The sequence below is a fragment of the Anguilla rostrata genome, chromosome 7 (assembly GCF_018555375.3).
Source record: "Anguilla rostrata isolate EN2019 chromosome 7, ASM1855537v3, whole genome shotgun sequence".
In the NCBI taxonomy this organism is placed as follows: domain Eukaryota; kingdom Metazoa; phylum Chordata; class Actinopteri; order Anguilliformes; family Anguillidae; genus Anguilla; species Anguilla rostrata.
Window position 1 is genome coordinate 5,474,390 of NC_057939.1, and position 24,015 is coordinate 5,498,404.

At 47.2% G+C, this 24,015-nt stretch overlaps 1 protein-coding gene across 3 annotated transcripts in view; it reads left to right on the forward strand.

The window, feature by feature from the left end:
- mapk8ip2 (mitogen-activated protein kinase 8 interacting protein 2) overlaps positions 1 to 24,015 on the forward strand; it is a 39,845-nt gene that overhangs the window by 12,364 nt on the left and 3,466 nt on the right. For 2 of the 3 annotated variants that reach the window (XM_064342463.1, XM_064342464.1), the window contains exons 2-12: positions 1,727 to 1,832; positions 12,069 to 12,305; positions 12,537 to 12,615; positions 13,187 to 13,381; positions 13,524 to 15,887; positions 16,950 to 17,025; positions 20,430 to 20,602; positions 20,710 to 20,819; positions 21,247 to 21,369; positions 22,058 to 22,128; positions 22,849 to 22,947. In XM_064342463.1, coding sequence (XP_064198533.1) covers positions 1,727 to 1,832; positions 12,069 to 12,305; positions 12,537 to 12,615; positions 13,187 to 13,381; positions 13,524 to 15,887; positions 16,950 to 17,025; positions 20,430 to 20,602; positions 20,710 to 20,819; positions 21,247 to 21,369; positions 22,058 to 22,128; positions 22,849 to 22,947 — 3,633 coding nt within the window. The remainder of the gene's footprint in view (positions 1 to 1,726; positions 1,833 to 12,068; positions 12,306 to 12,536; positions 12,616 to 13,186; positions 13,382 to 13,523; positions 15,888 to 16,949; positions 17,026 to 20,429; positions 20,603 to 20,709; positions 20,820 to 21,246; positions 21,370 to 22,057; positions 22,129 to 22,848; positions 22,948 to 24,015) is intronic. The other variant, XM_064342465.1, reaches the window with a different exon arrangement.

Sequence of the window (24,015 nt, forward strand, 5' to 3'; positions counted from 1 at the left end):
ATTTTGCCAGGCATGATTATTAGAAATAGAATGCTTTATTATTACTTGTGGGGTATTTCATGATTCCTTCCCCTGGATATGTCTCTCTACATCCAGTGTATTCTCCCATCCAATATGTATACTTATAAGCAGGTTCCATTGCACTGTGAAAATGAAATTACTGCAACTGGTCTCTTCACTTGACGCATGGACAGCTACCATAATTAAGCCTGCTAGATTTGTATAATCATGTTTACAGCGTCTTAAGAAAAGAACATCCTCTTTAAAAAGCAGCAGAATGAAAATAGCAAAAAATGACATTACTTTCATTTAGATGTCACAACAGGCAGCTTTTCGCTGGGGGGGGGGGGGGCTCACTTAATACATCTAATACATTTGCAAAGCAATGCTATCACTAGTACTACCCAGTAAAAGTTCTGTGTTAGTTCAACTCTAACAGTTTATGTGTTTCCAACAGTGTAATCATGTGTAAATGTGCAGCAAAATGAGTGAAATGCGCATCCGAGTTGACTTAACCATTATCATTTTATTGTGTACTGCTGCTAAAAATTTTAAAGACATGCCCCATAGAGGAATTCTACTGCACGGGTGACACTGCAGCCAGCCTAATTTGCAGGTACCTTTGTCTGCAAAATAGTGAATATTTTGTCCATAGTGCATACTGAGACTGTTTCATGATTTTTGCAAATTTACTTATGATGGCCCTTATTTAATCGCCAAATTTATATAGGCTAAAATTATTATTATTATTATTATTATTATTATTAATAATAATAATTATTATTATTATTATTATTAATAATAATAATAATATTAGTAGTAATTGAGTATTAGTAGTAGAAGTATCTCTGTGAAATGGGCCTTTCAATGCACCTAGGGATGAATTATGCAAGAATATAAAACCAATATCAATTGTTTGGTTGGACACAGTAGCAATTAAACATCTGAGTGCACTGGCTCCTGACTTGGCTCTCATTTGAATTGCTGATGTGTTGTGATGCTGGTATGTCTGATGGGTTCATGACTCATCACCACACTGCATGCTGGGATAGGCTCCAGCACCGCCACGACCCTGACCAAAAATAAACGGTTTAGAAAATGGACCTGTAAATGGATGGATGACCATAACAGGCTGCCACAGAATAACAAATGGAGATGTGAGCACTACCTGAGAACCAAGATGGAGTCTGCAATTAGATGCAGTATTTTCTATGTCTTTATATGTATTCAGTTTGTTTAAAATGGTGGCCACAGGTTCCCGAGTAGCTCAACTGCACATCCTGGGCCCTGTAACACAGACAGTCAGTAGTTTTTAATTGTGGGATACGTCTTTCTCTGCTAACTGCGACCGAGAGTCCGCAGTGACAGGACAGAATCGGCTTTGTGTCGCGGTGTGATAATTCTGGGAACTTCCGCGGTGGCGAAAAACGGATTTTTCATGAATCGCTCTGTGCTGAACGTCGGAGCTTGTGAATAAAAACACCGTAAAAAATATCTTCGCGAAAAATACGAGAGCGCGGAACGCCCTTGAGGCACTATCGACCACACGGCGCTGAGCCCGATTGATTTTGGCAGGTCACATTTCTGAGCGCGTAGAGCGCACCGCTTTAGTTTAGTTTCTCATGACAGAGCTCTCTCCGTAGCGTAAGTGGCGGCGCTCGGGCTGTTTCTGGGCACGTCGGCGATGCTCTACTCTTACTCTTCTCCCGTTCTCCTTTTTTTGCAGGCCAGCCCACGACATCAGTCTGGAGGAGTTCGACGACGAGGATCTGTCGGAGATCACGGACGACTGCGGGATCGGGCTGAACTACGATTCGGACCCGTACGAGAAGGTGAGGCGCATTTTGTTTTTCTTTTCTTGTTTCCGGCACGTTCCCTGGGGGTTCAGGGAGGGACGTTTGAGGTCAAGAATGCCTGCTCTGTGTTTTTGATGCAGGTGACCACAGAGGGTTGACTCTGCTGCCGTTTCAGGACAAACACAGAGGCTCTGTGGACTCTACTGCACTGTATATTAGTCAAGAACAAGCCTGAGCAAAGCACAAATATAAAAACAACAACAACACACAGCTCAAATTTGTCCTCTGTTTTACTCTGACCGTTCTGTTCTTGATGTAACTGAAGGCTGTAGCATGGGAGGTTCTGAGTTTAGTGGTTTAAAATGCAGGGACCCCAGCTTTGGTGCCCATCTCTTTGGCTTGATGTTCTCATTTGATATATTTCTGTAAAAGGTAATTTGGGCAAAGCGGTACACAGATGAGAGCAACTGATCTGGGAGGTCTACTATGCTACGCATATAGAATTACTTATGTATGCAAGATGATTAGATACTTTGACACAAAAATAGAAATATATTGAAACATTAATATGAGTGTACAGTAAAATGACTCCCAAAACATTTATTATGGAAGACGATCACAGCCCAGAGCGGCCCATTTCCATATATCAAAATGGGCCCACTTAGACCTATCCAAGATGGACGCCTGCAGATCAATGCGGAGACAGCCTGCACTCTGTCCTACTGCACTTAGCTCGCTCTAACAGAGGGTACAAGTGAGAGCAGGTTTATATGCTGGTCTACCACAGGCTGTTGCATAAGCAGCCCTGAGAGCTATTTTTACCTCCTCTCCTGCTCGGTTACGGGAAGCATGTTCTGCGCCCCTGTGATTTGCATCTTAAGAGAAGTACAAAGCCACGGATTTTTTTCTGCACGAACAACAAAAAGTGAAGGTATTGTTAAATCGCATGCAGTAATATTAGGCAGCCTTCGCGTCTGAATGCCTCCGTGTGTTCCAGACTGGGGCGTTTATTTCTTTCTCTCGTGCTTTTTGACTGTTCTGCCGTGTCGTGTGACTGAGATCTCACCCCTGATTCGTGGTGGTTTGTGGTTCCGTCTCCTGAGTGGTTGGTTCCAGCTCTGAGCGAGGCTGGCCGGTTGCCATGGTGATCCACGCCTTATTTTCGAGCCGCTCGCCTCCACAGAAAATGGGAGGGGCACTCACCCCGCGAGCCCTCCGCACTCGTACGCTCGTTACTCTCTCTGACCTCCGTGGGGAACAGGGTTGAGTGGATTTACGCATCTGCCCGATCACCGTCCATCCAGAGAGCGTCTGCGGAAGGATTTTACCACTAGTTTAACCTGAAATGACCTCAAAAACAGGCCGGAGCGCACCCTGCTGGAGCCTGCTCACTCTTGACAGAGCTCATTCAGATCCCTCCGCCGCACAGAGGGCGGAGTTAGGAACTACGCCATGGTCACATGGTGCCTGCTGCCATGACGACCCCGGCGGCGGGCTTCCCTGCACCGCGGGGTCAGGCGTTGGCGGCGTCCTTGGCGGGAGCAAATTAACATCAATGTTTCAGCGCGCGGGAGCAGGGCAGGCGGGCACCAGACAGGCCTGGACAAGTCTCGCTGGAGGAGAGAGAGCAGGGGAGGCAAAGCCTTCTGGACATCAGCCACTCTGCCCCTGGCGTATGAGCTGAAGAACCATATTCTTACTCTCCTGTGAGAGCTGCAAGGATGGAGGAGAGAGTCGCACTTCCTGCATACGTTTGGACCAGCTCACCGTGCAGCTGAATTCGTCTCGTCTGCAGAACCGTTTTTCAGTTGGTTAATGTTCTGAGGGTTGCTTAGCTACAGCCAGTGGGGTGCTGCTCTTTGTCGCTCAGTTCCTCTGCATGTAAAAGTTGTTTGTATGCAGAGCCTGATAACCAAGGCACACCGCCAGCTGGGAAGTAAAGTGATCACTTAATAGATTTTACCCTCTGACAAAACAGTAATGTAATCTACTTTGAAACTGTCATCCCCCCCCCCCCAAGTCCTCAGTCATCATCACTCAGCCCCGTACACCTATCACTGCAGTGAAGAATTCCGAATGTGCGTTCCCTTTATACAGTAAGCGAAGCAGGGTGCGTTTTCCTGAAGAGTCCCTCTAGGGGTGAGACACACTGGCCGAAAGTTCTCCTCGCCGACGTGAGCCTTTTGTGTTTAGCCCTCCTGCGTCTCCGTCCGAGTTTGTTTTATGGAGGTACACACGGGGGAAGCGCGCAAGCTTTTACCTTTTAGCCGCGGTAAATGTTTTATGTAACGGTGGCGCGTTGCCACGGCTGCAGTGAAGGGTCAGGTGACCCGCCGCCGCCGCTGCTGCTATGCAGAGGTCGAAGAGCCGCGCGGTGACAGCATCATCGGGTGAACCGGCGGGAACAGGACGTGGGGACGCTTGCGGGACGCTCACCGCTACGTTTTAATTTCGCTCGCTTGTCGGAGTGGATATTTTTAGACGGACTGACGGAGATGAACGGAGGCGGCCGGTCCCCCCCCCCCTTCCCTCATGCCCGATACAGGACCCGTCACTGCTGCAGTTGAGACCGTGACAGATTTATGCTGATTATACGCCGTAAAATGCAGAGACCGGGGGGGATGCCTGTTTCAGAGCAAGCGACCATCGCCCCAGAATAGCTCAGAGTGATTGTGCTCTCAAGCTAACAGGCAGGACTCTCAAAAAAAAGATCAGGCTACCGTGACTATTGACTGTGACTATTGACTATCCATCAGTGTTTGCTTCACTGTCCTTGAGGTGGCACATCAGAGGATTTGTGGAAGCTCTTCAAGGACAAGGGAAGTGGAAGGGAAGTGACATCACTGACATGTAAAGGAGCAGGGTTTTCTTGCAACACGTGTGGCACATACACAGTATGTCACATTTTGTCCGGACAAGCGGCTTTGTTCCAGACACGGAAAATGTAAATGTCATGGTCAGTGTCACTACACGCGCGTGAGAAGTGGGCAGCGCTGTGGTGATATGACGCATCGGGCCACTGAGTCCCAGTCTGATGATATCAGCCTTGATGTGCCCGGAGACGCTCTCTCCTCTCATTGGTTTTTCTGCGACCGCACGACTCGAGTGGATCCTATGCGTGACCCCCAGCTACAATCCTCCGCCTACACATACATATATAAATATACAAACGTGCCGTATCTTCAATACATAATTTTAAGATTCATAATTAGTTATATCCATAGATTTCTATTATTATTGTTATTATTCCACAATTCTCATTCGGTAGTGACAGTAAGAATTGTGCAAGAATCAAGTGACATCAATTCTGATCCAAATAACTTTCACTTCAGCTCAGTTACTGGCCAGACGGATTCCTGCTGTGCTGCCTGGCTAGTGAGTAATACCTTCAGGAGCAGGTTGCCAGATTTCTAATCCAAGTAACTACTTCAATTAAGCAATTACTCCCCATTGTGGAATGAGAGCTAAATTCCCCCTTGCAGCTGGCGTCCCTTCTTAGCTTTCTAGCAAAATACTTGGAAAGCACTGCTCTATGTTCACAGCTCCCTTTATCCTCAGTGTGAGAGAGCCACATGGTTTTACTGCAGCACAGCAGTCCTCACAGGAAGTAGGCTGGCACTGAGCACAGGAAGTAAGCCTGCACTGAGCACAGGAAGTAGGCCTATGTTGAGTACAGGAAGTAGGCCTGCACTGAGCACAGGAAGTAGGTCTAATCTGAGCACAGGAAGTAGGCCTGCACTGAGCACAGGAAGTAGGCCTGCTCTGAGCACAGGAAGTAGCCCTACCCTGAGCACAGGAAGTAGGCCTGATCTGAGCACAGGAAGTTGGCCTAGTCTGAGCACAGGAAGTAGGTCTGCTCTGAGCACATGAAGTACACCGGTACTGAGCACAGGAAGAAGACCTACACTGAGTACAAGAAGATTGTGGATGTGCATGTTTTTTGGTTTTCTGTACTTTTGTTTGCCCACATTTTTACATTGTGACTTATTTAGCCGATGATCAGATTGATTGAGTGAGTCAAAATGTGTACAGTGATATTGTCTATACATTCTCAATACATTATGTTTGTGGAAGATTTGATACAAACGGCACAGGACGAGACTGACGGTCGATAAATAAACCGATTTTTGCGTTTTTTTTCTGGTACGGATGAGACAAAACAAGCGTATCAAATGTCTCCTGAGAAAAGGGTGGGGCGTGAGTGGTTACTATGGCGACGGTACCCCGGGAGGGCTGATGTCACGTCTCTGTGTGGCCTGCTGCTCAACTGCAGCAGAACCGCCAGACCTCTCCATTACTGCAGCACCAGAACGGGTCAGCGTCTGAAATAACACACAGCAGTCTGCACCCAGCAGCTCAGACCTGTACTACACACACACACACACACTCAGACCTGCACTACACACACACACATGCTCAGACCTGTACTACACACACACACACACACTCAGACCTGCACTACACACACACACACACTCAGACCTGTACTACACACACACACACTCAGACCTGTACTACACACACACACACACACTCAGACCTGTACTACACACACACACACACACTCAGATCTGTACTACACACACACACTCAGACCTGTACTACACACACACACACACACAGCACCCTTCTGAAAGCCTTGTGTGGGAAAAAAAGAATGTGCGTTTATTTTCTAAACCATCGCCGAGAGGTGAACATTTACCAACACTTTGACGCACAGTGCCGCGCCTCTGAGTGTTTGGCGGAAATAGATTTCGTTCAGGGTCTTCGAGGGGCTCCAGGGAGTCAGGATTGGTGGGCGCTTTTTCTCTCCCAAAATCAGCCGAGCGCCCATTTGTCACCTCTTTAATATTTTCACCTCCTATAAAAATGCAGTTTGTCCCCCATGTATCTGCGGTAAACTAAGCCCCATTGGGCTTGGCGTACCACGGATATATGGTGCAGTGCGTAAGTATTTGGACTGTGACACGTTTTTTACTCCAGCACATTGGATTTGAAGTAAAACGGGGAATATGAAGTCTGCAGACTGTGTAGGCTGTCTGGTTTAATCTTAGGGTATTTACCTCCATATCGAGTAATCCGTGTAGGAATTACAGTGTGGGAATATTTTATACATTGATTGATGTATACTGTATTAGCCTGATGCTAAATAAGTGGCTGATTTTAAGTGTAGCACACTCTGAAAACAGTTGTGTGTATATTTTAACACCCCCCTGCCCCCCCCATGTCTATTTGAGGATAACACATTTTGAGCTAAATCTATATTTTTAAAAATGTATTTCTAGCTGAAAAACCATGCCTCTGTGTGTTTCTATGTGAGTTTTATTAATTGAATTGCATTCTTACCGATGAGATTGAGGGAGGATTCAGCCTTTGATTAAAATCCTACGAGGTGCCTCCTCTGTGAGTGTGTAAGCTGAAATTTGCATTCGCGCTGGTGCATTGAATTTGCTGTTCTGCATCGCTGTCCCAGTAGCGCCAAACTACTTTAGAAAATGAACTGAAGGGAAGATGATCATATGTGACCGTATTTCAACACTGACTGGGGAATAAGGCGTGTTTACTACCCCCCCCACCGCCCCCCCCTCAGCCCCAGGGCTCAGAGTCTGGCTGCGGGCTGATTTGGACCTTGTTGTATTTGATTAATTGCCCAGCGCGTGTCCATTACTCTTCCCCCCCGATTGTGTCAGGAGACTGAGAGATGAATCGGCTGCAGTAGGGGACAGTCTCAGGAGTCACGCTCCTCGGAGGCAAAGGACTAAGTGCACAGATGAAGCATGAAAACAACTCTGTGTTAGGCACATACACACACACACACACAGATATACACACACACACACATACACACACACACACACACACACACACACACACACATACGCAGGCACATACACACACACACACACACATACACATGTGTGCACACACACACGTATGCTCACACCACACACATATACACACACACATGCACTCACACACAACACATGCATGCACATGCATACAGCCTTACAGGCACAACTTGGTTCTTTCATTGTTTCCATATCAACTGAATTTTGGCAGGGTTTTCCCTCATGTGTATTTTATTTATTCATGTTGTAATTTATTCAAAATGTGTGCTTGATCCAACCCCCCCCCAACCCCACCCCACCCCCCAGTGATTATAAACTGTTCTACCAAAATATCACAGTAACTCCAATTGTTCCCGAACATTTTGTTTGAGGAGCCATTTTGTATGCACAGCATTACTCCTAAATGTTGGTCAAGGTGATGGAAAATATAGTGGAATACAATGTTTCTATTTTAAGCACTGCGTATTAAAATGACCTCTTGACTTAAATATCTCTAGCAGTTGATCATTTAGTTCCTATTTCATGCATTATTGGTTGTTGACGGCAGAGCAGCAGTTCATAAGTTGAGTTCTGTTAAACTCACAGAAATGCCTCAGTCCGGCCTACTGGGTCTGGAAGCCTTTCAGATACAGACAAACCCGCCGACTGTTATATCTGCCTCCCGACCCTCTGCTGTCTGCTCATTCTGAAACCAAGCAACCCACGACAACAAAAATGAATTAATAAATAAATAAATTCAGCAGCCGGAGTAGACAAAAACTGGAATACTGGGCTGTGTAAAGAATCAGACTTCTTTTGTGTTAGATGTTTAGGTGGTTATCAGTCTGCGGACAGTTTCAGCATTGTAGAGTACATTGTTTATGAAAGCTGTGTTCACAATGTTCATGCCTATCTCCATTGCATACAGTACTTTAGCCTATATGACGAGCTCATTTGGGTACTTGAGCTTGTCATATACCCTTTTCTGAGTTCTTTGTTCTCAAATGCAGGGAACAGAAATAAGTAATGTACATGAGATACACACATCTTGATGTCTGACCTTTAACCCTTCAAGGTGTAAGATCACACACGTGTGATTAGAATGTTCTTAACTGAACATTCTAATGCTGATGTCACAATCACTACTGGTAATTGAAAGCAATGGAGTTCTAGAACACTGACTTAGAATTTAGAAAGAAAAAAACATTGCAAAAAAACCTACTCGTCAAAGGGTTAAATGAATGAACTAACCTCTGCTGCCTGTCGGTTAGTGGGGGTCTGGCTCTCAAACATCTGCCAGGGGTCTAGACAGGTAGCGGCCTGCTGTGTTCTGTGATCCAATTAAGAGATAATGGGGGCCTGTCCGAGTCTTCGTGTGGCTATGATGGATAATACTGAGGACCATTTTCCAAATCCCTAGGCATAGGCGCTACTATGGCTACTCCTTCCACTTCTAATAATAATAATAGTAATAATAAAAATAATGAAATAAATGTGTGTGTGTGTGCATGCATGTGTGCATGTGTCTCTGTGAGTAAGTTAATGGAGGATGAGTTTAAAATCACTGAGGGGGGGCTTCTGTTCTTGAACAGAGGGAGTAATTGCTACTGTCAATCAAACACCCTTCCCCCCGCCTCCAACATACACACACACACACACACACACACACACAAATACACACACGCAAACAAACACATAGGCGAGAACCCAGAAACATAAATAGTAATAAAGGTGTCCGTTTAGCACTACGGGTTGAAATGGAAGCGCAGTGTGAGTGGGTAGCAGGTGCGGAGTGACAGCAGGTGTTCTGACCCGAGCTGAAGTGGCCCTCCTGCTGGGAAGGAGCGCTGCTTCGTAAACTGGTCGCCAGATGTACCGCAAATTGTTACCCATCATGCTCAGCTGCTGGGCCTGCTGGCGCCAGAGGAGACTCAATCCAGATGTCCTTTGTGGGCTCTGTATTCTAAACAACACTGATGACATCATTATGTAGTGTATCTCCTCCTCTGTTGACTAAGGAAAGCACTTTTTCCTTCACATATCAGTTGACTGAGAGGAGAAAATTTAATTGTTAACAACAGGGACCCCTTATTGGTCAGAGGAAAAGATACGCCGTTCTAATGATTGTCATATGTAAATTCACTGCTAGTGGCTGGGTATAATCAGTGCCTTTACAGTGTGGCAGAGCGTCTGTTTATCTCAGCCAGTCTTGTCTCTCGCCTGAGATTCTGAGAAATCGTCTGCTACCCTGATCGTTCTGCATTCACGTGAGGCGCATGGTGATTGCCATTGCAGCTTCGGATTTGTGCGTTTGCATTATCAGAGCCTGTGATGGACGTCAGTCTTGGCTGGTGAGGAAAATGGTGGCGTTATGAGGTAGCTACGAGTCATGGAACATTCCAGAGAGTTGAGTTTTTCCCCCCATTTGTTTTTGCTTTCCTGATATTGGTTAAACCCCAAATTTTTTAGATTTTGCCATTACTGTGATCTTTCTGTCATTACCACTCATTCTCTCTCTCTCGCTCTACCATGCTCTCCTTTTCTTTCTAAATCTATATCGCTCTCTCTCATTCACTCACTGCACAGCTAACATTGTAAAATGTTAATGTGCTTGGAGCCTGATTCAGCATATAGGAAATCATGCTTTTTACCGTCATGATTACTTATAATCAGTCTTGTTTATGCCTGTGTATTCTCAGGTAGCTGTCAAGTTACAAGCTAATATGCTCTGCTTCACACCACCCACACAATATCAGATTATGCTCACAGCAAACAGACTTCAAATATTTGAAAGTTTGGTTTCCACCTCTTGATTCACCCAGTTAAATTATGAGTCTGTCAAAGCAGTGTTACTGTTTCAAGGTTATGCTATCACCACAAATAATACCCGAAGACAAATTCATACAGTGTTGTGGTGTACTTCATACTTAAATTGAACTTTTTGGTACAGGCTGCATTAACTGGCTGCGACTACAAACATTCTTTTAAATCTGTTGAAATCGTTATTCTTTCTTCTTTTATTTTTTTTTTACCAGCCCTCAGTGCTTTTGCCAACATTATCATTTGTGGTTAAAATTTACAGGTTTAATTCTGGCATGGTCCTCAATATAATATGTTGCTTTCTATGAAGAAATTCAGTTTTTATGATTATGGTGAAAGGTCTGAAAATAATTACTTGACTGAACTTCGGACTGGTAATTGAGTTAACAGCATAATCGTACATTGTTAGTCAAACGCTGAAGATGGAGGACTCAGAGTAGGAATTATTTTCAGTGGGTGGATTAAGGCACATTATAAGCGAGAAATGATCCCACCTTTGAAGGAGATGACTCAGAGGGAGAATATGTTTAATCACTAACACTAGCACAGTGCATGCCTTATTTTAGACCCACATTCAATGTATCTGCCACACTCTCTACCTTAAACTCTGGTTTTCTAATTTAAGCATTTTCGGAGTATCTGATTTTCGTCTTGTTGTCTGGGGATCTCTCTCTGGAGGAGAGGAGGAAAGAAAAAAAAACACACTTACACTCGGGCTGAGCAGCAGTGGAGATGAAGACATTTGACACGAGCCGCCTGAATCCAGAGAGTAAAGACTAATCCAATCAAACGGGCCGCTGGACCGCTTTAAGGGAAAGGAGGGCCTCGCCAAGCCAGACAGAGTAAAGGCCGGCCGGGGGGGGCATGTTGCAATGCTGCGTCCGATTCGAGGCTTTATCGCGTGCCATTTTACAGGCTGCGAGTGGGGGGGCAAAAACAAGATGTCGAACCGAACAGAGAGCTTTTGTATGCCGCGGGGGCCGCCCGCCAAGCTGACGGCCTCCTGAGTCCGCCGCGGAACCTTTCGATGGCGGGAGACGCGTTTGTTGAAAGGCGCGATTGTTCACTCTCCTGAGCGTGTGTACCTAATGCTGATGTCTCTCTGGCATTACTGCGCGAGCTGCCCTGTCGTTCATGTTAAAAACAAAGGTGTACTGGGACAGTGAGATGATTCAGGCCAATCAGATTCTTTTTTTTTATTTTTTACATTTGGTCTGCAGAGGCATGAATTTAGTCAATATAGCTGCGAGCGTGCCTGTCGTATAGCACGTATTCATCCATTAAGCGAATCCAGGGCAATCCAGGTGAACTCCTTTCAGCGATTTGCTCTGAGGTGTTGGTATTGATTTAACTGATGTTTCATTAATGCGCCTGATTGGATGGGAGCCTCCGAGGGCTGGGATATTAATGGTGGCTGCCGGGGAACAGGCATCGTTCTGAGGCAGAAGCGCCATACAGGAAAGTCACGGAACATTCAAGAAAGCGCTTTGCCCATCTTCTGTTTCCCTGTTACTCTGAGATGCACTTTATTTTTTTGCAACCACATGAGAACTTCATGGTGCTGAAGCAGTTAATAACAAAAGGTCTCTCTTCTTTATCTCTCTTTCTCTCGCATAATTTATAGGATTGCCTCATCCTGGAGAAAAACGATGTCCACCACCCCGTCTGCTCCTTCCAAGACGACTTCCAGGAGTTCGAAATGATCGACGACGACGACGAGGACGACAACGAAGAGGAGGACGTGGAGGAGGAGCCGGAGACCCCGCCCTCTACCTCAGTCTCGCCGCCCTCCTCTCCAGCGCTGGGCACGCTGCAGAAGAGCCGGCCGACCACGCTGAACCTGACCGCCGCGGTCTCCCAGGTGACCGCAGCCGACCAACCAGCTCCGGCTCCCTGTCGCGCCCCGGAAGTGGTCATAATAGTCTCGACTCATAAAACAGGAAGTGTCAGACAACACTTTTCAGCAGGATGAGTGCTTTCAGCGGTGCTTTTCAGTGACACTGAAGACTCTCTCCGTGTCTCTCTCTTGCTCTCTCTCTCTCTCTCCCCCTTCCTCCCTCCCTCCCTCACTCCCTCCCTCTCCCCCAACCAGGACTCATTGAACAACAACAGCAGTTTATCTCCACGGAAAGCCAGTTGGCAGGATTCTGTGCGCAACCCCGCCTCCCAAGGTAAGACCACGTCTGGAAAGCTTTTTTTTTTGGTCAAAGGCATCATCTGTTTTAATTTGTCTGGGGCTAAGTGAAGGCTAATGCCGTGCATATTAATCTCTTACAGCTCTACCACAGAGCCAAGGTGTCCAGTGCCTATGAATTGAATTGATTTGCATACAGACTGAGGCATGAATATTTCCTTTTGTGGGCAATGCCACATTGTAATGTATATTAGCTTATTAGTTTTCTGTCTCAGTTTATCATGTAATGAATCAAAATTACTCTCATCCTAGTCTTTTACCATTAACTAATAATAGAACTGGAAAATGAAATCTACGGTGCACCCTTATGCGAATCATGGTATTAATTTCCTACATCGTATAACCTCGTACAGCCTCTTTAAAATGCTGTTATAGATTTTGGATATATATTGTGATTTTGGGTGTAGATGGAAAATAAATCCCATTCTGGGTCAGATATGCTCGTGAAGAAGGTATTGTCATGAGCCCAGTTTTGTATCACACCATTTTTGTCCAGGACTGTGTCACATCTGGATGGTGGGCTTGTTTTTTGTTTTTTCTTACCGTAGGACGATTGTCCCCGGCCCATTCTTGCCTTGAAGATGCCGACCACACCAACGGCCAATGTGCTGCCGCCCCGGGTCTCGAGTCCCAGAGCAAAGGTACTCCCCCAGAACAGCCCGGGGACACTGGCCACACTCGGTCACCCCTCAAACCTCTCCTGTACGACCTCGAGGGCAACCGACGGGAAAATCCGGAATACGGTAAAAAAAAAAAAAAAAAATTTGCCCAAGCCTACCCACGAAGCCCGCATCATGACCATCCCCCGTTCACCACCATCTCCACTGTGTTCCTCTTTCTCTCTGTTTGCCAGGCATCCTCTAAATGGTCTCTCTCTTTCGACAGGATCTTTTGGTCAACACAAAACGTCCAGTGGACCGGATAGCGGTGCGGAACCCAGCGCCGAACTCTCCGGATCGACTGAAACCGTCCCGACTGTAGAGGAAGCACAGAGCTCCGACACGGAGGTCGACCACGACCTGAACAGTGACTCTGCCAAAAGGTGCCAGTCCAGACAGACCAACGACACGTACACCGTCACCTCAGAGTCCGCCGCCGACCCCGAGCTTGAGAACGACGTCACCTTTGACGGCACGAGCAACTGTCTCTCCACGGCTCCGGTGGGCGGGGACGCCGGCACCCCTCTGTCTGACGAGGAGGAGTTCGACAAAGAATTCGACATCATGTGCAAAGAAGGCTATGATGACCCCGCCTGTAAAGGAGCAGGGGGTTTGTCCTACGTGGAGTTCCCTTCGATCGAGCCGTTCGAGCCAGCTTCCTTCTCCAGCTACGTGTCGTCCTCCAGCCGATCGGACGCGGACCTGGGGGGCGCCCGCAGCGAAAGTCAAGCGGCGCCTCAAGACGCTCCGTCCGTCGCATCGCACGACACAAACTCTCCTTCCTCTGACCCTGGCATCGCGGACATGAACCGTAAATCGGGCAGGCGGTACGCGGCGTCCGACCTGAACAGCGACGACCTCAGCTCGCCGGGCTCGGACTCGGACATCGAGGGAGAGCTGGAGGCGGCCTTCGCCTGCGGCGGACCCCTGGTCAGCCACATGATCTCGTCCATCTCGGAGACGGAGCTGGACCTCACCAGCGACGACAGCAGCAGCGGACGCTCCTCCCACCTGACCAACTCCATCGAGGAGGCCAGCTCCCCGACCTCCGACCAAGAGCCGGAGCTGGAGCTGGAGCTGGAGCAGGACAGTGGGATAGTCGCCGTCAAGGCCGCCCTGCTACTCGGCCAGCCGGATCCTGTCAAAGAAGAGTCTTCGCCTATAGCCCCATCAGAGTCACAGGTCCTGCTAGGCCTCGATGATGGCCAGGCTCAGCAAGGCCTGCAGGACGTTGACGACTCAGCCCGTGAGCACGAGCACGCCGTCGACCCAGACGAAACGCTGCCGCCCGCCGCCCGCTGCGAGGACGGCCTCTCCAGGCCGCTGGTCCTGAAGATTGAGCCTGACCACAGTCTGGAGAGCTTCAAGAGATCTTTCTACCTGCCCGTGGGCCCCAAACTCCTGCCCACTGTCGACGACAGCGAGTGTGACTCGGACTCAGAGTCGGAGGATGAACTTAGCGAGAACTCGGACTCCCCCTGGCTCCTTAGCAACCTAGTTAACAAGATGATCTCGGAGGGCTCGTACCCCATCAGTTGCCCAGAGGACTGCTTCAAAAGGTCTCACTCCATCGCTGACACCATATCCCCATCCTCAGACCTGGAGACAGACGCCTTTAACGAGTCCTTAGACACCGAGACCCACCCAGAGACGGCGGAATTTGAAGCGGCGAAGGGCGAAGTGCAGGCCGAAAGTTCAGAGGAGGACCCAGGCGTGAGAACGAGTGCAGATGGTATGGAGGCCCCTGCAGCCGTGGATAGGAGGATGACCTCAGGGTCTGAAGAAGATGTGCCAGAAATGAGCCCTAGATCAAGCCCCTGCCTGTACCTCAGTAACCCCACCAACGACACAATCAGCCCAGTCTTCATGGACGGATACGACACCAGGATAGCGAATCAAGTGACCTCTGAACTGGACTCGAACCAAACTCACCGTGCCGTAGACTCCAAAAACCTGCGGCAGGAGGAGGCGGAGCCCAACAATGATCTCTCGATGGAGATGAACAGACTAGAGTCGCCGTGCCCCAGCGAGAGCGTGGCGAGCGACAAGGACGACGGGCGCGAGCAGAAGGAGGAGGTGAGCGCGATGGACCGCATCAAGGAGATAAAGAACAGCCTGACCCTGGACATCCCCACCGCCCAGACCAACCGCTGCTTCAGCTTGACCTACTCCACCGAGAACGAGGAGGACTCCCTCTACCCCTTCGGCGACGACTACCTGGACAGCTGCCCCCCCGTGGACGACAGCGTGGAGGAGCTCCCGCCCGCCGACGCCCTGAGGGCGGCCCGGCAGCTGGACGAGTCCCTGGCCTACGACTCGGTCAAGTACACGCTGGTGGTGGACGAGAACACCACGCTGGAGCTGGTCAGCCTGAAGCGCTGCACGTCCGTCCTGAGCGAGGACAGCGAGGTCTCCGGCGGCGACGACGACGACGACCGCCACCTGGAGCTGGACGACGAGTTTGGGCGGGGCGGGGAGCGGCCGGAGGACGAGGTCCTCAGCTCCTCAGAAGACTCTTCCCCAGAGGCCGACGCCCCCTTCTCGAAGAAGTTCCTCAATGTTTTCGTCAACAGCACCTCCCGTTCGTCCAGTAAGCACCAATCCAGAGGAGTATGATTTACTTCTAGGAATTGTGTTTTTTTTTTTTGTTTTTTAGTTTTTGTACTCTCAAGATAACATGTCACAATTCATTATATCCTATTAGAATATGTCAAAGCATTGTTCAGTGATTTGACTTGGAATTACAACCATAAGGGTGGCTCTTTATTTTTCACAGTCATCAATCCTCCTGCTGTTTTTGCCATTGCAGAGATAAGCCTAGCCTTAAGGCTATGCTTATCAGCAGACAAGCCCCCCTTTTTTAATTGCATGTCACATTGACTTGTGGTCTCATTTATATTCTTTGAATAAGGTCAATACTCTCCTCATGCATGTTCCCAGAAGATGCCATTCTGTCTAAAATACACAGATATCTTTTCAGTCCGTTAGGCAAATAATGGATTAAAATTCAATTACGCTCTGGCATTAATTTAAGTGTCAGGGGGTCTGTAAAAAGAATGTCGCTGGTCTGTATGCATACACAGATAGTATCACATTAGAAGAGATTAAAAAATCACAGCTGGGTGGCTGGGTGTTATTAAAGAAGAGCCTCCAAAAATCCCATCAGCTTCAAAAACAAAGAGAAGTCACATTGAAAGCCAAACTCAAATTTTGGGTCAGTTTAAATAAAATACATTTTGCAGCAACACTGCAAGATTTATTTTCCTTAAGCTGGCAACAGTACAAACAAGATGTTTTTTATTTATTTAGCTGTTGCGAAGTTCTGTGTTAATTCCATTGCTTGGCATTGGAACACTTGGCACAAAGGGCCTTCTCTCTGAAAAACTGAGTAAATTGCCTAATTAATTATTTCATTCATTATTTCAGATTACATTTTTTTTTCAAAAGGTATGATTTCTTTAAATTTTTCCAAATCGAGGTGCAGGAAAGGGGTTTGATGGGACCTACCAAGTCAGGAGCTCTCAGATTTGTAAATTATCGGTGCATGAGAACAGTTTTACAGACATTGAGAGACCTTCACTCACTTCACACATTAATTTTAGTATGTGATCATGCCTCTGCCGGGTATAATGTGATGTTGTATCTCACCCAGGCACAGAGTCCTTTGGCCTTTTCTCCTGTACAATCAACGGCGAGGAGAGGGAACAGACTCACAGAGCCGTGTTCAGGTGAGTAGTACTACGGGTCGCTCAGTCCATGGCTTTCCGCTATGCCAGGGGTCCTCAATCTTAACCAGAAAGGGCTGGTGTGGGTGCAGGCTTTCGTTCCAACCAAGCAGTTGCAGACCTGATTGTACTAATGAGCCACTAACGTCTTTGCTAAGGACCTTGATTAGTAGAATCAGGTGTGTTACTGCTCGGATTAAACAAAAGCTTGCCTCCACACCGGCCCTTTCTGAATAAGGTTCAAAACCTCTGCGCTATACTCTGAAGTTCCAAAAAGCTCCTCTTGTGTCCCCACAGAGGATGACCCTTTCCAGTTTAAGGGTTCTTTGTCAGGCAAAATGGTTCAATCTGGGAGCTTTCACAATTTTCACACCTGCCATACAGGGTTCCATAAAGAACAAAAAAGGGTTCTCCAATGGAGACAAGCCAAAGATCAATTTTCTTTCTGAAAGTGTACTGCTGTTTGCTCAGTCTTGTGCTAGGGATGATCATTTTCAAATGAGAGGTGACACAGACCACAGGAGCAGGGTCTGGTGACATCAGCCTGATGGTACGCCTCTGGGGATTAACTCGAGAAAGCCTGGAGATCGCATCAGAGACATGTGTGAAGCAGAGCTTGTCACAGGGGACATCTCGCAGTGAAAATAATATCTCTGGAACATTACAGAATGCAGACATAATGGGAAGCAATTATGAAACTGGCCTGAGGCTGTTTTCCATGCACAGTTGATGTACTGACATGATTTTATTTGCATATTTAGACTTTTTTGGGTGTGTTAGTTATTTTACGGCATTATTTGATTTTAAATGTAAAAGCAAAATGATTTTAAAAACATTTATTTTATCGAAACTGAACATCCTTCATCTTAATACCCTTTGCATACATCTTCATGTAAATGTGGCACTAGCTCTACTGACGTTGTGACTGTATCTGCTGCTATATTCCAAGACTACTTCAGACCTACTTCAAAACACTCTTTTAGACTTTGGGTCCAACATTAAACAATGAATATAATATCTAATAAACTGTCCCAGTCTGGCCAGCCTGGCTTCAATTTTAATGACAAGTACAACTTTTAATAACAGCTTGGGCCAGATCATGCGATCATGACTGTTCAGTGGAAGAGGAAGAGCATTTGTTCGAGCCTTCACCCCTGCGGTTTTTGGCTATGACTGTGTGTTCACAGAAGTGAGCGGCCATGTTTTGCACCTCAAAGATTCTCAGCCCAGCCTACATGCATCAGGGCAGCCTTTTATTAATGGTCCAGAAAGGGACCGGCTTTGCGGTGGCATGAAAGTTAATTGATGGGGATGCACTGCACTGCCCTCAGGGAAAGCAAAGCAGCTTATCCTCCAGTGCTCCTCTGTGGGCTGTGGAGCTCGGACTCTCTTTGAAGCGAAATCGCATTTGCCACGCCTCTCTCGACCTCAAGAGGTGCTCGACGTCCGTCGACCCAAGGGCAAGAATGTGTTACTTTCTCAGCTTCTAAAACAGATAGAAAGGCACTTCAGGAACAGCAAACATCACTGTGTAATATTCAGTGCTAACTTACTGTTGGGAGGTGGATAGGATTTGGTAGCTAGAAGGTTAAAAAGGCTATCATGCAGGCTCGACTCATCTATTAATGCATCCTTGCATGCATACGGTCATGTAAAAAAAAAATACTGGACAGGCCTGGTTGCCTGTACAAATGGGTAGCATAGCTGCAAGAGACCTCACTGACTTTGAAAGAGAGGTTATTGTGTGGTGGATAGACTGAACAATGCAACTCAATTTACTGATGTTTTGTGAGCTGCGGTGTCTGCGGTGATGTAGCAGGAAACTCAGAGGGAAATAAATGAGAAACAGCGGGCAACATCGGGCATGTGTGCACGCTCCAAGGTTGTGACACCCGTGCGTTAATTTGAAAAGCAAGGCAAAAACAGGCAAGCGGCGGGAGGCATGATGACAGGTTTCATGCATAATTTACACATCACGGCCCTCGCAGTCACCAGATCCGGACCCTGTTGCGCACAGGCAGGCTGTTTTGGAACAAAGCCAGAGGCTGCATTTTACACTTACATCAACTAAGTGTGAGCTGATTGACTTTTCTGGGAACGAGTGGTGTTGTATTCCTCCAGCAAAAATCCAAAAGCTGTTGGATGCCATTCACGAACAGGCACTCACCCAGGGGCTGAATACCCAATTAAATTACTTTACATGGGTGTCTTCTTTTAAATTGAGTATTAAGTAAATATTGAAATGTGTTCATGATCGATTATTTTTCAATATCCTTTGTGACTGTGCTTTGTTTGTTTCTGGTGGTACTACAAAGATTTGGTTGTATTATACTCTTTTGTGCTACAATATGAGTTGTGGTGTTCCAGCGTGCCCAGCTCTGTTGATGCAGCATGCTCTGACGTCACGGAGTCACCGAGGCAGCAGGTGTCGTGGCGACAGCTCGGTTGCTAACGAACGCAGGCGGCGGGCTACTGGGAAACGCGAGTCGCGCCACCTGCCGCCCTCGTTACCATCCCGTGATTAGTGCCGAACGCTCGCCTCTCCTTCCTCTACGCGCCGGGGTCGGGGAAGCCCCTTCCGGATATGGAGGGACCGAGGAGTAATAAGAGACATCTCGTTAGTCTACGATTCCAGAGCTCCTCTACGCGCTTATTTATCTGCTTTATCGGCTGTGCGGATGGGCGGGGACTTCCTGCGTAGCAGGTTACCGGGTCTGAGAGGAAGGGGAGCCGCGGGTGAGCCGTGTAATGAGCCGGGGCGGCTGCTTTACCGGCGCGACCACCGCATGCCGTCTGTAATTATGCAGTCAACCTCCGATCCCACAAACCGCGCTGGAGAAACAGTGCATGCGCACAGTTAATTAATAAATCTGAACATCCGTACGCATCCGCTGCGGCTCGCCATTCTGTCTTTCAGATTGACCGTAAAATGATGTCTGTACACTGGAGATGGCGGAGAGCTAAAGAGTATCTATTAAACTTTTTTAATGCACCTGCACTCGGTTACTCCGTTACTTTTATTTATGTTGCGCTACCAACCAAAGTACAGCATGTTCAACCAGATGGGTTTTTTTCAATGGGCTGACCCACACAAAGCACACTTTTCCCATTGTCCCCTGCATGAGCTTGCATCAACTTACTTTATAGACATATAGTTTTGTGTTTTAAAATGTAAGTAAATCAGTATCAGTGAATGGAAAAATACGAAAATACGTTCACTGGATCAGGTCTGGTGGCAGGTCTGATTGCAGACGGCATATGCACCTGCTTAGCATAACCACCCAAATTAATATTATTTGTGGTACTGGTCATCTTCTCTGTTCATATGTTTGTCAGTTTGAATTCACCAATTTGTATATATTTTTTGCTTATATTGTTATTATTACGCCTCCTCGTCCTCCCCTCAGGTTCATTCCCCGACACGCGGACGAGCTGGAACTGGACGTGGACGACCCCCTGTTCGTGGAGGAAGAGGAGGATGACTACTGGTACCGTGGTTACAACATGCGGACGGGGGAGCGGGGCATCTTCCCCGCCTACTACGCCCACGAGGTGGTGGGACAGGTGAAGGAGCTCGCAGGTGAGCCAGCTTGCTCAGGTGTTCTGCTGCTTGCCGTAATCGTGATGTCTGTCTGTCGTCTGCCGTACGTAACCGCGGTGAAGATGAGGATGGCTGTGGTGTTGCAGGGACGAAGAGGAACACGGCCTGGATGGAGAGCTTCAACGCGCAGTTTCTGGGCTCGGTGGAGGTGCCCTATCACCAAGGCAACGGCATCCTGTGTGCAGCCATGCAGAAGGTACGGCCACGCCCTTCTGTACTGGACATGCTCAGAATGGCTGCATGTCCTTTGACTTGATGGGCACAACCTCACCAGCAGGGGGAGCACCATTATTTTCACATTATGAGCAGCACAGAGCAGCCTAATCATGCTAGGGCTTAAACTGCCTCCTAACAACTAGTTTTAGCTTTCGTTAATTTTACTTCATGTCTTGCACACAGCAAAATGCAACTAAAATGCTGATTTGTAGATTAAAGTGGGGACATGTAAACCTTTCCTTGTAAACCCTAAAGCACAGTAAAGAAACAATGTGCGTCTATATGTCTTAATTCCCAACAACCTCGGCCCCTGATTGGCCAGTACTGTATGTCCAGCGTATTCCTCTGGCAGTTGGCGCCTGTGTTCTGGGTGTTGTAACAGTTGCCCTTCGACCCATCCTTCTTAGATCGCGATCGCGCGGAAACAGACGGTCCACCTGCGGCCCCCGGCGGTGTGCGAGCTGGAGGTCAGCCTGCAGGGCGTCAAGCTGGTCATGAGCCTGGACGACGAGTTCGGGTCCGTGGATGAGGTGAGGACGAAGGGGAGGGGGGGGGGGGTCTGAGGGTACTGCAGTGGGAGCAGAGGCTGCTGGGTAAGACTTTCCAGTGGCTCAGAGGTATCTGGCACATTTCGCTTTGCTCTCTGGTTCCCAGCTGAGCGCTGGGGCTGAGTGCAGTTTGACATAATGAAGTTAAACCTCCTCCATCCGTTTGCATTCAGGCAATTAGCAGACACTCCTTTCCATTGCGCAGTTCCATTTTTGGGGGGACAAATGAAATCGGTTTTATTTGTATTGAGCTTCTAACATAAAACTGTCATAAAGACGCTAAACAGAATAACAGAAAAAGAGGCAAAAACCAGGCCTGAACCCCCAAAAAAGCAAGCACATGAGGTAAAAATAAAACTCCCCAATCTTGAAGAAAAAACTTCAAATGATGGTGAGAAAAAGCTCCACGATGTGAAGAAATCTCTGGAGGAACCCGGCTATAGAGGGGGAGCCCATCCTCCACTGGCCAGTGTGGGGTGGGGTTTTTACATGCAATGCATTTATACAGCAGGATAGTTTATTGAAGTAACTTGGGTTAAGCACCTTGCTCAACAGCGCCCCCTCCTGGGAATCAGCCCCCACAGGCTCTGAATTGCAGCCCACTTCCCTGTCATTATGACACACAGCAGACCAGCCCCCGCTTTCGCTAACCGTACGCCTCTCTGTTCAGTTCGACAGGTGCAGCCACTTCTTCCAGATGAAAAACATCTCCTTCTGCGGATGCCACCCAAAGAACAACTGGTAACGTCCGTCACAGTGTACAGCGCACGCACCCACAAGCTTCTCCGCTGACCTGAATAGACAGCTGCTTTTGTTTCATGTGTCTGGACAAAATCTATTACTGTCATCACGTATAATTGTTTTTGAAATTACATGTAGAAAATGTAGGACAGGAAGTACATTTCTGAGCTGGCTGTTTGTTAATTGCTTGTTATTTTTTGTCATTGGGTCACTGTTTTGAGAGTGTAACCTCACCACTAGATGGCGCTAGTGGATTTCAGCCATGCTTTCTGTCCCCTGAAGCTACTCTCCTTCTACAAATTATCCTTCTACAAAGATACTAAGGGGATTTAATCACAGGCAAAGGAGTTTGTCAGTTGTAAAGCGCTTTAAGATCCTAATATTTATCAATGAAAATAAATTAACGTGGGATCTGTGCCAACAAGCTAAAAATGTATTTAGCGTTTTCATTTGGTACAAAGATACAAAGATGTTACAGGGTGCATGATAATGCAGTCCAAAGATGGGTCCCGTCCTATTACATCTGTATTACTGTATATCTTATAAAAAACAGTTCTGCCTTAGGTCCATGGTACAACATCTCCATTCCTGCATTTATTATAATAGGAACTGTACATTAGAACAGAAAACACCCTCTCTTATTCTAATACATGTGACTGATGTAAGGAAGCATAGTCTTATAATCCCAGTGGTATTTATTGCGTCTCGTCTGTGTTGCAGCTACTTTGGGTTCATCACCAAGCATCCCATGCTGAACCGCTTCGCCTGCCACGTGTTCGTATCCCAGGAGTCAATGCGTCGCGTGGCGGAGTGCGTGGGGTAAGGTCGCGCCCTGCTCCTCATCATTTGCCGCCCTTTCCTGGGCGAAATCTGTAACGAGCTCATCCTCGCCCCCCCACCACCCCCACCTCACCCCCAATAACCCCCACCCACCCACCCACCCATTAATCGCAGCCTCCAGCATATCGGGTTTAAATTATTTAAGGTGCCAGAGTCTCATTTACACCAGCGATCAGGATGATACAGTTACAAGCCATTAGCGGGAAAGACCTTATAAATCTCATTGTCAGCACTATGGGAGGTCCAGACTGCTCCATTAACAATGGAATAATCAGTGACACTCATAGACACCAAATTAGTGTCAGAATGGTAGAAGGTGTGCTATATTATAACAGTTTAAGAGCGTAGAATTATAGGGGTGTGTCTGATATTTTTGTCAAAATGACTTATTTAACATGTAAACATTTCTGTGCATATTTCTTTTTGCTATACAAACAGATGAAGTAACTTGAGATTACTTTTAAGATGTCGAAACTAAGTTTGACATAACATAAAAACTAACACTGGTGCAACACATTGAGTTCTTATCTTATCTGTATATTCTGATCCGAACATTGTCATTTTTTATCTTGGTCATTTTACTTTGTGGGAATTGTGTTTTTCATGTTTTGTCTTGTCTCTGAACATCCATGTCTTATGTGTTTATGTTGACGTGATGTGTGTCATTGATGTGATGGGTCGGCTGAACAAATTAATTATAAGAAATGGGAAAAGAAAAATAAGAAAATAATAATTGAGCTTTGAAAACCCACATCAGTAGACAGCGAGGGTCTTGGAAGAAGCATGCTGTTTATTAATGGCCGCATGAGCGATGACCTTTTGACCTTGCAGAGCACAGATGATCAGCTTAGTTTAGTGAGCACGAACTGTCCGCTCAGACCTCGCTCTGTGCATCTTGTTTGACTGTTTGTCTTTGCTCGGATTAGACGGTTTGAAGGCTATCTGTCGTAAGCCACCTCGTCGGTACCATTTGTCAGTCTATAGTAGATTAATCTGTGACAGTTTGTGAATGAAAGATTAAATCTCTGAGCGATTGCGCTGTGGGAC